This window comes from Chlorocebus sabaeus, chromosome 16 (genome assembly GCF_047675955.1).
Source record: "Chlorocebus sabaeus isolate Y175 chromosome 16, mChlSab1.0.hap1, whole genome shotgun sequence".
Taxonomy (NCBI): domain Eukaryota; kingdom Metazoa; phylum Chordata; class Mammalia; order Primates; family Cercopithecidae; genus Chlorocebus; species Chlorocebus sabaeus.
This window is the reverse complement of record NC_132919.1, coordinates 78,291,321-78,307,977: the sequence shown is the minus strand read 5'-3', so window position 1 is coordinate 78,307,977 and position 16,657 is coordinate 78,291,321. Positions and strand designations below refer to the sequence as shown.

Genomic DNA, 16,657 nt, shown 5'->3' with positions numbered 1-16,657 from the left:
GGGCCAGCACAGCAAGATGAGAACAAAGAAAAAGCACAGCTGAGAGTGGGGCACAGTGGGTCACACTGTAATCCCAACACTTTGGGAGGTCAAGGCGGGAGGATTACTTGGACTCAGGAGTTCAAGATCAGCCTGGGCAACATGGTGAGACCCTGACTCTATAAAAAATACAAAAATTAGCCAGGTGTGGTGGTGCACACCTGTAGTCCCAGCTACTTGGGAGGCTGAGGTAGGAGGAACGCTTCAGCCCAGGAGGCAGAGTTTGCAGTGAGTCATGATCATGCCACTGTACTCTGGCCTGGGTGACAGAGTGAGATCCTGATTCAAAAAAAAAAAAGTTTGGTTCTGTAAGTTACCAGAAGTGGAAGAAGAAGAGGAAGAGGAAGAGGAAGAGGGAAGAGGGAAGAAGAAGGAAGAAGAAGGAAGAAGAAGAAGAAGAAGGAGGAGGCGGAGGAGAAGAGGAGAAGAAGAAGGAGGAGGAGGAGGAAGAGGAGAAGAAGAAGGAGGAGGAGGGGGAGGAAGAAGAAGAAGACGACGATGACGACGACAAATCACATCATAAATTCAGAGAAGAGAGACACAATTCATAAAAATCATTACTGTCTGGAATACAAAGAATTCCCTCAAATTGACAGTAAAGGGCAAGCCACTGCAGAGAGAAGTGGACAGCATACAGGTGCTTCATGCAGCAGGGAGCCAGCGGACGGACACAGGGTGCTCGACCTTAATGGTTATCAGAGGAAATCAGAGCACGATACAGTCTATCATTAGAAAAACCTGTGACAACACCCAGTGCTGGAGAGAAAGCTGGGCAGCTGAAACACCCATGCGGTTTACAACAGAAACAAGATGGGAACCAGCCCAGTGCCCATCTGCAGGGAAGGCACTGAGAAGGGCGGGGTCCCGGCAGGGGACAGCGAGTGTGGGAAGAGGCAGGGCTGCAGGCCCCTGGGGTTGGGGGCACGAACCTGCAGAGCCTCCAACCGAGTGAGCAAAGCGCACTGCGGAAGAGCGCGCCAGCGTCCGCCCAGCACATCAGCAGCGAGCTCCCGGATTCGCCGTGCCTGAGAGCCAGCACACTGGGGGCTCCACAGAGAAGTGCCAGGGAAGGATGAACTCAAATTCACTGTGCCAGGCGCCACCGTGGAGGACAGGGAAAGGAGAGACTGCAGCTGAGAAAGACACACCAGGGGCCTGTGGTGCATGCCTGGTGGTTCATTCCATCCCGCTTCCGTAAATTCTACTTCCTTCACAATGACCGCTTCGAATTTACCCAATATTGAATGAAAGGAATTAAAATCAAGCTGGTGTCCAGATACACACGGGGAGAGATGGCACTGCCCTGCAGGAGGAGCTGGGTGGACACCTTTCTAACTTCCGAGCCCGGCTACTCCTCAGTGTCCAGGGTTGGAAGCCTTCCTTGAGGTCTCTGCTCTGGGCCCACACTGCATCGCCACCTGTGCCGAATGCTAGCCACGAACATGGGACGGGGGGCGGGAACTGAGAGTTCAGTGTGTGAAGAAACAGAGTCCTCACTACGATGGCAGGAGGTGGTGTCCACACTAAGGAAGCGGAGGCCCAGGAGGCTGACAGCACAACCGAAACCGGAGGTCGGGTTTGCTGGATTCCAAATCAGTGCCCCCACAGACACGCTCAGGCACACATGGGGCCACTACACCCTCCAAAGAACTGCTTTTCGTGCATCATGCAGAGTGCAGTGAGACCCACAGCTGGCTGCTCTTGGACAGACCAAGGTTCCCACCCTGGAGGATGAGGACAACAGTCAGCACCCACCACCCACAGTAGTAGCTACAGAAGGGGAGCGAGCGCTTCATCTGGTCCTGGGCGACGGAATTGCAAAAGGCTGGCGATTCTGACCTTGGGGAGGGAAGCCTGGAGGCTGCACCTGCAGGGCAGCTTGGAATTAGCCCTTTAGAATATATAACACATTTAAGAAAATCACTGATGCTTAAAGAAAGATTCTAACGAAATTGAGAAATTGTGCAATTTTTCAAACTAGGAGGCAGACACTCCCGAGGTCCGTCCTCGGAGAATACAAACGACTGCTGTTCTGACAGAGGGAATGGAAACCACACGCACCATGCTTCAAGGCAGGCGTTCCATGAACATGTTCTGCCACAGAAACAGCTCCCTCCTTGTGCCTGATTACCTGGTCTGTTCAGTTACTGCCTTTGCGTTTGGTGAAACACAGTAAAGATCGATGGCTTAACAGAAGCTACGGATGGGCAGGACCTGCTGCCGACCACCACAGCTGGCATGACTTCTGGTAGAAATGGGAAGTTGGAAGGCCTTTGCGTTTGGTGAAACACAGTAAAGATCGATGGCTTAACAGAAGCTACGGATGGGCAGGACCTGCTGCCGACCACCACAGCTGGCATGACTTCTGGTAGAAATGGGAAGTTGGAAGGCATACCCACCTTGTTGAAGACCCAGACCTCCCCGTTCACTGTGGGCCGGGGCACCCCGTGGCCATTGTAGTGAAAGAGGACTCGCTCCTCTTTGGCGTTGCGACGTAGGGACGTGCAGAGCTTCTTGACTTCATCCACAGTCGGGTCAAGGCTCTGCTTGTACCGGGCCTGTTGTAGGAGAAGAAATGAAGAAATTTACCATGGACTCCAGGGAATGCCTGGAACTCATCCCCTACTCTTTCCTCTAGGTTTGCAGTTAATAGCTGTGTGGTCCTGGACATATGGCTCAGTTTCTCCCTCTATAAAATCGGATAATGCCAGGCACCATGGCTCACACCGAAAATCCCAGCAGCTTAGGAGGCCAAGGTGGGAGAACTGGTTGAGCCTAGGAGCTCAAGATCAGCCTGGGCAACAGAGTGAGACCCCATCTCTACAATTAAAAACAAAAAAAGAGCCAGGTGTGGTGGCACACACCTGTAGTCCCAGCTGAAGTGGAAGGATCGCTTAAGCCCAGGAGGTTGAGCTTGCGTTGAGCCATGACTGCATCATTGTACTCCAGCCTGAGTGACAGCGTGAGACTGTCTCAAAAAACAAATCAAAATACTAGATAAAAACTGCCACACATGATGGTTATAAATATTCATTCAACAAACATTGAGAACTACCAGGAACATCAAAGAGATAAACAAGTAATGCCTGTCACATGGCCACACCAAGTCAAACACAGCTGCCACGGGGATACCAAGTGTTTCGCAGAAGTATGGGGTCCTTCTGAAAACATCTGGAGCATGGAAGAGAGAATTTGCTCAAATGAAGGAACCTGCATTGTACACACAGCAGCAATGCACACATGACAGCAATGGCAGAAGAGTGAAGAGACCGAGTACGGAACTTCCCTGCTGAAAGCTCCTCCCTCCGCCTCCTGCCTGGGCCCTTCCGGATGCCTGTGAAGAATTCCCTGAATTAGCAGAACCTAAAGCTGACATAGAACTATCAATAGCCTTGATATATACAAATAATAAACAGAGGACATCATGGCAAAGAAAACCCCATCTAGAAAGCCACAGAGCAGACTGAACGCATAGGAATAAGTTCAACATGAAATGTGCAAAACATAGACATGGAAGTTTTTCAGAAATCTCCTAGAAAAATACAAGTAGACGTGAACAAATGGGAAGATGCTCCCTGCTTGCATCAACATTCTTAAGACGTCAGCTCTCGCTCGCTTAATTCACAAATTCAATGCATTCCCAATAAATACCCCAAGGAGCTATTTCACGGAGTTTAACAAGCTGCTACTGAAGGTCACATGGAAAAACAAACAGGCAAGAAGGGCCAGAAAATCATGAGGGCGACCTGGCCTTGCCAGACACCGCAGGCTCCTCTAGGGCCTCTCATTAAGACAGCGACACTGGGGGCACGGAGACCAGCAGCCCAGGGAACTCACACACAAAGCACAGAATCAAGACCCACGTACACACGACTTGGCTTTCTTGAGAACAGTGTCTACATAGTCCTAATGCTATGAATGCTGATTTTATTTTAGTAAAAACTGTGCCAACTTCCAGAGAACCTGAGTGAGGAGGGCAGGCCAGGGAGGAGACAGATCTGGCTGGGTGGCAGGATGCTGGAAAATGGGCACAGGCAGCACAAGGAGCTACTCCAGTTCCGTCATGCTCTTTGTCTGCAAAGCACTTCTCGTGGTGAACTTCCAACAAAGAAAACCTGACAGAGCAAATCTACGACCTTCTAGGGCGGGTGAAGGGAACAGCGGGTGTGAAAGTGCCGGGGCCACACCAGGCAGTCAGGGAAGATGCCCTGAGTTGATGAGTCAGTGCAAAGCAGCACCAACACATGCCACTAAAACAGACAGCTAAAAGGGTTTGCCTCTGGGTGGGGATTATGTTTTTAAAAAGTGATGTGTATGTTCATCACTTTGGTAAACTTTTAAAATTTTATTTTAAACACAACTAAAATAAGTAAGGCCAATGCCACGATCATCACTTGAAGAAAAATGACATTAAGTGTTTGGAACGTGCAGGGGACGCTGCGTTTGAAGGAAGGCCTGGGCTCCCGCTGTGCCCAGGCTGGGCACACAGATGCACAGGAAGCACCTGCTGATGTGACTGAAAAAGGAAGCAGAGAGGACATGCCCTGAGGAGGGCACACCATTCATGCTTAAGAAAGGTTCCCCTGCCGGACACGGGGGCTCACACCTGGAATCCCAGCATTTCGGAGGCCAAGGTGGGAGGATCACTTGAGGCCAGGAGTTCAAGACCAGCCTGGGCAACATAGTGAGACCTCCTTGTCTCTATGAAAAAATAAAAATAAAGAAAATAAAGGTTCCTTGGCATTTCCAGAGAAAAAGAGTTAGATGTGAGGAAAACAAGGCCCAATTCCTGTAACATAGATCCTCTGTTGAATATGATACACATTTGGTGTCACCTAATTATATACATTAAAACTCTAATTTATGACAACATAAAACCTCTTGGTATTCTAGACCTTGTACTTTGGAAGTAGTCAGTAGATGTATGAATATCTTTAGGATGATGAGATTTAAGAATTTTTCCGGGTTCCCCCAATTTTTTGTACCTGCAAGCAAAGCCCATTAGAGAATCAAAAGCTAATCCAAGGCTAGCAACCCTGCGTCACTGCAGGACAGTGCGGAGTGCTGGTCTGAGGCGGGGTTAGGGCGGCAGAGTGGTCTCCCCTCTCAGTGTCTCCTCCCTCAGGACCAGAATGCTGCTCGGAAAATAGAGTCATGAAGGAGACTTGAGAGAGAGCTAACCAACTCATAAGGCGGGATCTTCAAGTCCGTTTTCATCTATGAAGGATGTACACTGACACCCACAGCGGGCTCTGCCGGGATGGGGCTGGCCCGCAGGGAGCCCAGGGCCAGGGGGAAGGAGGAAAGGCTCAGAGAAGCACGGAGCATGACGGGAGGGGTGCTGATGCGTGGCCTGGGAGGCAGCGTGTCACCTGCTCCCGTAGGTGGGCATCACTGGCCCACAGGGGGCCCGAGCCATGCGGTGGCCAATCTGACCCACATGTTCTGGAGGAGCCTGTTCAATGCCCAGCTCTCCTACAAAATTCCTTCTTGAACCCCTTCAGCAGGAAATAATTTTTTCTTTTTCTGATTTCACTTACACTGCTCACTATACATTCATGTGCAGCTATCTCAATTCTATGTGGACGGTAAATCCTGTGGGGTCAGCACTGCTCACCCACATGTCTGCCTTTCTGTTCACGGCACAAGTTTTATGTCCTTCCCCCAGGCTTCCAACACACTCAGTTACCAGCAACTAACTGATGAGTGACACTCAGATTTTTACTGACAGTGATTACAATAACTAATAAATCCATTTGTAGTAAGGAAACTGATGGGCTCCTGCCTGAGGTTGAAGTGGTGTAAGTGACTGTCAACATAATACCAGAAAGTATGTGTGTATGAACAGCTGCATCCAGGTGCTGGGTACCCAAGGCGTCCGTGACGTCATCCTTTCTGCTTTGCTACCTGAGATTCTGCATACTAAGACTTAAGAAAATGATGGACACGTTGTGGATTCATCACTGATCAACTGTTTGTGTTGTTGGTGAGACAGAACCAGTCCACTGAGTCTTAATGTTCTAAATACCTGAATTTGGGTTGATCCCATACAACAAGTCGAGGGCAGTTGATAAATGAAAGCGCAGTTCTGGGAGAAAGAAGGAAACATTTTATTCAGCTGTCACGACCTTGGCTACATGCCCTCTGAAATCACATCCACTCAAGTATATTTTAAATTAGAAAATAAGTCTGAAGTAGAGGGAGTTAGACATTCTGTCTTCAAACGGGTAGGTAGAAAGAATGGCAGACACATAGGACGGGGTCAGTCTGGGGAGATGGCTTCGAATTAGCGTGGAGCAACAGCCCCATCTCACCCACGTCTCTCCAAACCCAACAGAAAAGGTCCCGGAGAGGACTTGGTTTACCTGCTCCTTCAACCCAAACGCCTCAGCTGTAAGACCTGCATAAACAAAAAATTTAGGCTTTTCTCTGAATCAGAGGTGTGATAATGGCCTGTCCAAGCAGCAGGCCACATCCCATTTTGGTCTGGACCTTTATGTAGATTAAAACAAATACCTATGCATTTTTAATGAAAGTGCTTTTTAAAAAGTGTCCTGGCTAAGTGGGTAGAAACAATTAGAGGGTCTATGCATTTTCCCACCTCCAGGGATGCTTTAAGGCAGCTCAAGTAGGGAAGAGCAAAAATGGAGAGGTAGGATTCAAAAAAAAAAAGTTTCATGGATGCTAAAGGAGTATCTCCTTGAATCCTCCTGGGTCTCACACGCGAGGTGGAACAGGTATTCCCGGCTCATGTTCGCAGTCCGGCCAGGGGAAGTGAGCCACCTGAGCGCACTTTAATCAGGAACGTCCACTGATGCTGACTTCCGACCCCTTCTCCAGGGTCTGGGGTGGGGGTGGGGTGCGGGGGTGGGGGTGGTGAACGCCTGCCTCTTTTCATGCATATTAAAACCACTTCCCCTTAATGAACACAAGATATGTTTTTCAGAGTCAGAAAGACTTCTAAAGTTATGGGCTGTAGATACAGACGAGGAAAGAACATATGCAGGGCTTGCCAAACTGCGAGGCAATCAGAAGGATGGAAAAAGGGCTGTAAACTAAATTCGAGATTTCAGGGAGTCTCCTAATTCCACATACCCTCCCTGCTTTCTGGCTGCTAAGGCTACAGAAATCCCCTGTGCAAAGTGGTGAAGAAAAAAGGCACGGCAAGATAAGGCACCCCAAAATAAGAACAAGCCACAGTGCTGATTTCCGCATCTGTCTCCCTGGAGCACCGGCCATTGATGTGCAGGGGCTGGGTTCACCGGAGGCCCACAGATCGCTGGGAGATGTTCTAGTGAAATTGCATCGAAGGCCCACAGATCACTGGGAGATGTTCTAGTGAAATTGTCAAGTGCCTCCTGCTTCCCGTCTCCATCTCACTTATTACATGACTGCTGTAGCAGTTTTTCTCAATTCTACTCTCCTCAACACAGCCATCGAACTAGGATTGCTGAAGCCACAGCTCCACAGGAAAATCATTCACTGTCTCCTGAGACTGCTCCTGAATGGGAGTGCTGCTCTTCCACGCCACACAGAAGGCCACGGGGTAGAGATTATTCAGAGACGTCAATAAAATTAAGGATTCGTTATTTCTGACCTTGACTCTATGAAGGTCTTATCCCGTGGGGCTGCGAAAAACGAATTTCGCTTCATTTTCTGACCTATTGCGTAGAGAAGGCACATTAGCGGACTAGCATGAAAGGCGCCACAGATATTAATAATACGCCTCCTGGGGCTTCATGGGAATTAATTAATATTTTTAAGGGCTTTGAAATGAGAAACACTAAATTAAATGTCACCACATCGTGTTAAGGTTTTGTTTCACAACTAGAATGCCAGGGATAATGGCTGTGTGGTTTGAGAGACAGGGGAGGCACGGGAGCATCTGATTATCTGGGGGAGGGGGAGTTATGACCATTTCCGCTGGGCATATAAAATGACAAAGCAAGTCTCTAAAATACAGCCTATTGTGCTAGGCATTTTTCCTGAAATGCCAAATCTCAAAGTGCAAGAAAATATATGCACGGGAATTTTGGAGGATGTGATACCAGAAGATAATAAAATAATGAACAACCGAAGAAAAGAAAAGAAAAGAAAAGAAAAGAAAAGAAAAGAAAAGAAAAAAAAGGGCCCTTGGCTTAATGAAGGAAAATGCAGCTCCAAATTTCATTTCCTTCTCAGTGACGGGCTCTTGTCCTAAAATGACACCTGGTAACTTTATATGCTAATAAGGCCTAAGAAATGCTACTGCAATCAGATTCTGCATTTTCCATGTGGAACTTGATTGCTGCTGGAGCTCCTTCTCATGCAAGTACAGACTTCAGACCCTGGAGAGCCCTGAGTGTGAGAGGGACTCTGCTCCCAGCGGCCCTGGTGGGAGCGTGGTCCTGCCAGAAGCTCTGGTGAAGCTCCACAAACTGCCACTGTTGTGAATCAAGGAGAGCCACGGCCACCTGGGAAGAGGAGGGGCTCAAGGGCTCTACTTGGTGGGTCTTCTCTTTTGACAAAATCCCACCAAGGGGAGCCCTGTGCTGCTGGGGCGGGCTGGCCATAGACATCTGTAGAGTTTCTAACAAAGACACTGGTGTCGTACTGGGCTGGGTCTGTGAGTACAAATGATGGCACTGCCATCCTTCCGTCCTACAGCAATGAAGAGCAGGTCAAGTTTAGATCCAACAAACTGAAATGCCTGCGACACTCTCAGAACTGTCCTGGAGGAACAAATGTCATTTCAGGACTCAGGCCAGTTCTGGCCCCGTCTTGGGTCTGGTGAAAGTTTCACCCTACCCCTCTCCTTCCCAAGTAGGATGCAAAGATTTCCAGGGACATGTTGGTAGGAGGGACCTTTCGGTGGACCTGACCCTCTTGCCTGCCCGGCATTTCCCTGGAAGGCCTCCCCTCCTATAGCCCTTGTTTACCCTCACCCTTAAGGGTGTTAGGATGAAAAACAAGTAAAATAGAGAAAAACAAAACAAGAGCCAAAAAGAGTGATGGCAAATGTTACCTTTTGGTTCATATGGAATGAGCAGCATGGTCTCTGTGGAGTAAATAGCAAGAATATATAACCTATGCCCTTTCCCATGATTCCACCCCAGTGCAACCAGGTGGAGCCACTGAGGACACAGAGACTTCACGGCATTTGTTCCCAGATGGGAAGCAATCCATCAGTGTGTCTGAGGCCTTCCAGCAGAGAGGAAGTGTCCGGTGCACACCTTCTGTGGCTTCCCTCCTAAGCTTGCTCCCGTCCCTCCTCAATCCATATGGATGGGGTCACTAACCATTTGGACAACAGAAACCCGAGAATCACCCTTGACACTTTCTTGTCTTTTACCCTTTCCATTTTTATGTCATCAATCATTCCATCCTGTTGAGCTTACCTGTTCAATCCTGACTGAGTCCATCCACCTCTTTCTATCCCCACTATCAATACCCAGGCCCAGCCACTACCAAACCACCACCACCACCATCATCTCTACCATCACCATCACCATCATCACCACCACCGCCATCAGCACCACCACTATCTCTACCATCACCACCATCACTACCACCAGCACCTCATCACCAACACCATCATTATCTTCAACACCACCACCATCACCACCACCACCTATTTCTTAGATTATTGCAGTAACTTCCCAACTAATCCTGCAGCCTTGTTTTGCTCCAAATCCATTCTCCAAAACTCAATAGGTCCTTCTCCCGCTTAGAAACCTTTGATGGCTTCCCAATAACTTCGAAAACTTTTTAGAAAGACCTACGAGTCCCTGCAAGATCTCCAGCCTGATCACTAGACACAATCTCTGAGAGTCTACTCTTCAGACACAAGAAAGGATCTTTTAAGTATTTTGCCTTATTTTGTTCTAACCTACTTTCCAGTCTTCTGCCCAGAACCTTCTTCCTTTTTTCCATGTCCAATTCCAAGTCTTGCCTGGTCATTATATATTCATTCTTCAAGTATCATGTTAAATGTCCCTTGTCTTTTTGAAAGCATCCTTCTTGGATGCTTTTCCAGACCCTGGATAGGAAGTCATGCCAAAGGCTGCACAGCGCCTCTAGCTCCCCATCATTGTACCAGGGTACTGTGCACAGCACCTCTAGCTCTCCATCACTGCACCAGGGTACTGTGCACAGCACCTCTAGCTCTCCATCACTGCACCAGGGTACTGTGCACAGCGCCTCTAGCTCCCCATCACTGCACCAGGGTACTGTGCACAGCACCTCTAGCTCTCCATCACTGCACCAGGGTACTGTGCACAGCACCTCTAGCTCCCCATCACTGCACCAGGGTACTGTGCACAGCACCTCTAGCTCTCCATCACTGCACCAGGGTACTGTGCACAGCACCTCTAGCTCTCCATCACTGCACCAGGGTACTGTGCACAGCACCTCTAGCTCCCCATCACTGCACCAGGGTACTGTGCACAGCACCTCTAGCTCTCCATCACTGCACCAGGGTACTGTGCACAGCACCTCTAGCTCCCCATCACTGCACCAGGGTACTGTGCACAGCACCTCTAGCTCTCCATCATTGTACCAGGGTACTGTGCACAGCACCTCTAGCTCTCCATCACTGCACCAGGGTACTGTGCACAGCACCTCTAGCTCTCCATCACTGCACCAGGGTACTGTGCACAGCGCCTCTAGCTCCCCATCACTGCGCCAGGGTACTGTGCACAGCACCTCTAGCTCTCCATCACTGCACCAGGGTACTGTGCACAGCGCCTCTAGCTCTCCATCATTGTACCAGGGTACTGTGCACAGCGCCTCTAGCTCTCCATCACTGCACCAGGGTACTGTGCATAGCGCCTCTAGCTCTCCATCATTGTACCAGGGTACTGTGCACAGCGCCTCTAGCTCCCCATCACTGCACCAGGGTACTGTGCACAGCGCCTCTAGCTCTCCATCACTGCACCAGGGTACTGTGCACAGCGCCTCTAGCTCTCCATCACTGCACCAGGGTACTGTGCACAGCGCCTCTAGCTCCCCATCACTGTGCCAGGGTACTGGACTCTACCTGCTGGTTTACTCACCAGCCTTCACAGTTGACAATAAATATTTATGTACATACAAATGATGAATAAATACTTCCTATTAGAGTTTACACAGCCTGATGAGCTTCTCCAGAGACAGCTGTTTTATCAAGAGCTTGGGGTCTCTATTTTTATTCTGAGGGCATTCTAAACAATTCCGTTTTGATAGGTTGGAGTACAGCAGTGAAGCAAGGCTTTTGCTGCAACACCCACTTTCCTTAGCAGACAATCTACTGCCCAGACAAAGGGATCTGCTGCTCCACGCACATAAGCTCGAGGCAGATGCTGGGGGAATCAGCTGGGGAATCACGGGCGCCCGAACATCCAGGAAGCACCCAGGGTAGCCTAGCAATCAGACACACGCTGGAGCTTCCTGGCCAGCAGGCTCGCCTGGGTTTCCCCGGGAATTGGATGGGTGTTACCCCCGGAAGAGCTGCACCACTAGTCATGTGAGGGCCAGGACAGCCTTCCCTGAGCAAGACAGAAGGAAAAGGACTGACTTGGTGACTGGCAGAATAGACTTGTCTTTCATGGATTATACCTGCAGGAACAGTAATTAATAAAAGACATTTCCTTTGTTCCAGACAAGGCTCTGGAGAAGCAGCGGCACATTTGTCTATAGGAATCTTTCCATACGTAAAGATTAAGGAGAAAAGAACAAAAGGGAGGACGTGAAATGGTGACGAGGCTGAGGAGACTGACCAGCTGCCGGCCTAGGGTGGAAGGTGCCCCCATGTAATGCCAGCTCTTTCCACTTCCCGCTTCGTTTCCTTTGGCTGCAGGACCATGTGGATCAACGGCCGGAATGGCCCCCGTGGAGCAGGCCATGACCACACGCTGGTGACAACAGTGCAGAAACCTCTGGGAAGGAGGAGCTGGTGTCTCTGCTCCATCTCGTCATTTTTCACGCTATCCTCCACATGGCTGCTGAACCTAGATGGCTCCAGCAGGAGTCAGTGAGGCCTGGGTGGGGGCGGGGCAGCAGCCCCTCCGCACGGGGTCCAGTGCCTGCCGTGCCCGCACTGGCCTCATGTGGCTCCCCTGCTCACTCGGCCTGCCTGGCCTGTCACCTCTGCCTCTGGCCCATCCTCCTCCGTGGACCCTCAGTTGCCTCCGTTCCTCACCCTCCTTCTTTCACACCATTTCCCCAGTGCGGCAACTTCAAGAGAAATCTATGGTCAAATTCCCCACCTTGCCCTGCACCCACCCTTCTGGGATCGTTGTTTACTCACTGGCACCACCAAATCAGCCAGCAGAAACCTCACCATTACCCTCAGCTCCTACTCCTGCCGTCTCCCCGGTGCCCGGGGGGTCCCAGGACGTGTCCCTCTGACGTCGCTGTACCACCTCTGCCTTCATGGGGGCAAACACCCCAACCACCTTCAGGCCTCCATAATGACCCCTCTCCAAGTCCCCCCATTCTGTCAGAGCCTTCCTCCTCAATGCACAGCAGTCAGGCCACCAGTCCCTGAGACAAACCCTCTGTGGGTGGGTCAACAGCCTCCCTGCCCAGCACCACCCACAAGCTCAGCCCAGTGTCCTCACCATGGTCCCAACGAGGCTAATCTCTCATGATTCCGTGCCTCTGCACAAGGTGGCTCCTTGGCCCAGACTTTCCCAAGTCCTTGATGTGGCTGTGCACGGTGCCACCCGCGCCTACCCCACCGTCCTCCTCCTCCCCTACAAGGAGGTCCTCACCGGCTCCCTGGGGCTCACAGGGTGCTTCTGATAGTGATGGGAGGTAGCCAAATGCCTAGGCAGACTGGGGCAGGTCCCTGGTGAAAGCCTACCTCCAAGTCAAATAGCTTGAAGGCTGAAAGACCAGACTGCTGGTCCTGGAGAAAACCCAAGACCCAGAGTAAAACTTCTGTTCCCGTTTGCCTACCCTTTCCCCATTGATTCTGTCTGAATAATGCCTTTTAACCAATCAAACGCTGCCTTCTCCAATACTACCTACAGCCTGCCCCTCCCGTATTCTGAGCCCACAAAAGCCCCAGAGTAAGACACATTGGAGGGATTTTCCCACCTTTGGGTGGGGGGACCACCCCTACGTCCCTTCTCTGCAGAAAGCTCGTTCATCACTCAAAAAACCCTCCGCCTTGCTCACTCTCTGACTGTAGGCTCATCCTCATTCTTCTTGGATGCTGGACAAGAGCTCAGGATCCACCAAGTGCCGGTACCCAGAAAGGCTGTCACACCAGCCAGCCCTCTGCCCTCGCCGGCAAACGGCAGCCACCCTACGTGATGAGGCCAGGGGGCGACTGAGCTGCTAACCCGCCATCATCTGTTGGACTGTGGATGGCAGAACGAAAGAGCTAATGAGCACAGTAACACCCACTCTGGGGCTTCAGGGTCACGAGCACCCTTGCCTGGGTGCCACTATGCTCCCCTCAAGGTGACACAGGTCTGGCTGCGGGCCCTGCATGGAGTTTGCTCCTGTGTTGGTGCTTGGGGAGGTTGGCTGGATCCCACCCTCGCACACTCACGTGCTCCCACCTGCAAACGGCTGAGTTCGGTGGCACCCCTGCTGCAAGTCCAGGAAAGGGGCCAAGAGAAAACTCCTGTGTCACTTCTGCACCCACTGCAGAGCTCCAGGCTCCACCACACCAGAGGGCCTTGCCCCAGGAGGCCATGGACACTAAGAAGAGGCCTCTCAGGTCCCAGTGAGCCCCTTGCCTCGAGGTACAGAGTCGTCACCCAAGAAAAGGCTGTGGAATGAATCCACATGGGAATTCTGCTTATTTGGATTAATATCCTGCTCACTTTGAACTAACGAAAGCCGAGCTCCACCATCCCAGTATCATTTTGTTTGTCCCAACGTGGACCTCAGAGTTAAATTTTTATTAGGAAAGATGTAGGGCAAGAGGCTGTGCAGCACAAATTCCGTTCCATTCCATTTGCATATTTTATTTGCTCTTTAAATGTTTTCAATATTTCATGATGAGATGCCATTCTGTGTAATCTTTTCCTGATGCTATCATTGTAAGGCTGGTTTCCTCCCCTCCAAAATCTCTTCATGAAAAAACAAAACAATACAAAGCTGCCACTTATCTTGTCTGTTTAAATGGAACCCTGAGTCTTTGAAACGTAAAAGGGAGAGGAAGCCTGAACTCCAGGCTGCAGCCCTGCCTGAAAAATCTATCAGCCCTACAGGGACTCACAACAACGAGGCCAGCTGCCAGGTGCCGCCTTGGCTCTGAGAGTCGCACACTCAGAAACAGTGGAAACATGGCCAGTTTTCATCTAAGATGTAACCAGCGTCCTCTGCAAACTCTTCACAGAAAGATGTGTCTGGGGTAGATCAAAGCCAGTTCACCAGGTAGAAAAGCCAGCCACGAGGCCACGCAGGGCAAAAGTGGTCGGCGGCCCTTGGCCCACCAGCTCCACCACCCCCAACACTGCTCCCTGGCCTTGGTGCCTCTGCATCCTGAGCTCCTGCCACTCTGGAAAGATGCACCTAGAGTGACTTGTTTTTCAGAAATAAAAGAGGTGACCTTTGGAAGAAGTCTATAAATACAAAAGTCACACCACTCCACTGGCTCCTTCTCACGATTATTCTGGAATTCCGGGTAACGTGAAGAGACTAGGAAGCCCAAGGTCGTCCCGCTCTGTTTCCTGTAAAACAGCTGCTTTGGAAGACGCTGGCTCTGGGTGGCTGGCAGGCATCCCTAGGCACTCCCACACTGGAGGTGAGCTGGAGAGAAGCGACGCAGGTGAGCCCACACGTGAGCCACCACCTGCCCCTCTGTAACAGGGGCCACCATTATGGGGAGAGAGCATAATGGGTCCCGCCCAGAGATGAGAAATTTAAGGCTCACCCCCAAAGCAATGATTCACCAGCCATTCGACCTGGGAATGTCATGAACAAAACCAAACTTCAATTTTCTCCTCCACAAAACAACTAAACTAACACGGGCCCTGCCCAGTTGGGCTGATATGAAGGTCTCATGTGGAAACGCTTGGGCCCCTGTGGCAGACAATGCGGGGGTGAGTGACCGCACAGCACGGGTCGGGGCAGCCTCTGTTCTGGGCACGTGCGTTTCACCCGCCTCACTCTTACCACCATGCAGTGGGCATTGCCATCGCTCCTGCCTCACAGACAGGAGGCTGGGCACAGAGAGGCTCAGTAACCCTCACGGGGCCATACTGCCAGCCCAGCACAGGCCCATGTCAAAGTCAGGCAGCCCTGCTCAGCCCCCAGGCTTCCCGCTCACTACCCTGATGACACCCACGGAGGCCCAGAGGCTTCTGGGGGAGCACACTCGCCCTCCTTGGATATGGCTGCCCGTGGCGCTGAGTCTCTGGCACACACTAACAGGCCATGAGTTACTCAACCCCTTCCCCTCAAGAAGGCCGACATGCCCATGAGAGCCAGGGAGGCTGCCTTCAGGAGGCCTGAAGCCAGGAACCGCCGGAATGGGGGTGGATGGTGCCAGCAAGTCCCAGACGGAGCCAGGAGCTCACGACAACCTGATCACTCACTGCTGCTGACTTCCCAACAACTCCGACCAATACCACATGTCCTCAGGAAAATCACTCCTCCTTACGTGAGTGCGGAGCTACCCCCGGCAGTGATCAGCAGCTGCGCTCCCAGACACTCTGTATGTGCGCGCCTGCCTGGCAGGCAAGGCTGGGAACCTGATGCTGGACGGAAGGAAGGGGCGCAGGGAGGCTCCACCCTGGTCACCAGAACCCACACATTCACGGCAAACGAGACACTCGACACACAAGCCTTCCGTGCCACGGCCCCACGCACGGAAGACACTCACACTCCAGGAGAGACTGCGACCGTGGAGGCAGACCAGCACAATGCACAGGAAAACAAACATCTCACATGCGCCTCATCTGGGTGGGAAATCAGTATTTATTCAACGGCTGCCAGACCAGGCCAGCAAAGCCATCTGCGAGGGCCATGCCCGGGCATGCCTGCCCCCTGGGACCAGGCCTGAAGAGGTCCCCTGCTGCGTCAGGGATTCATGAGCTCAGGGCAACTGCCTGGACCTGTCGCCTCCCCACCCACTCTGAATGAAGCCCCAGATGAGGCACCTGAGGCTGCAGCAGTGGCAAACCAGAGCTGAGACGTCAGAGCCGCCTGTATTTGCTCTACAGCTGTAAACACGAATCTTCAGCTTGCATTCTTGACAATGCTCTTTACTTTCCAAAGAAATTTCGAATTTCTTGTCAGATTTCATTTCAAGTTCACAATGTCCCCCTCCGTTCAGAACAAGCCCATTTCCGTGCAGAGCATCAGCCGCCAGGAGTAAGACAACGTGAGCCGCTGGCTGCGTGGATGCTCCTGACCACCAAGCTTGTTTCCGCGCATAACAATGGCCGCCAGGAGCAAGACAACGTGAGCCGCTGGCTGCGTGGACGCTCCTGATCACGCCGGGCTCTCCTGACATTCCCTAGCCTCTTACTAGGTGTTTAAAGGAACCTGTTCCAGGCCTGTGCCCACCTGATCCACAGTCTGTTTTCCGGGACACTATCTGAGTCGGCTCTCTGGCCCCTGGCAAAACGCTGTTTCTCACAGCACCACCTGGACGCCCACACTGCGTGGAAGGGGGTGGCTGTCCCTACAGCACCCA

At 51.4% G+C, this 16,657-nt stretch overlaps 1 protein-coding gene across 2 annotated transcripts in view; it reads right to left on the bottom strand.

Annotated features, from left to right (window-relative positions):
- Positions 1-16,657, bottom strand: part of RPTOR (regulatory associated protein of MTOR complex 1) — a 411,638-nt gene that overhangs the window by 255,403 nt on the left and 139,578 nt on the right. For both annotated transcript variants that reach the window (XM_008013198.3, XM_073005477.1), the window contains exon 4: positions 2,439-2,597. In XM_008013198.3, coding sequence (XP_008011389.1) covers positions 2,439-2,597 — 159 coding nt within the window. The remainder of the gene's footprint in view (positions 1-2,438; positions 2,598-16,657) is intronic.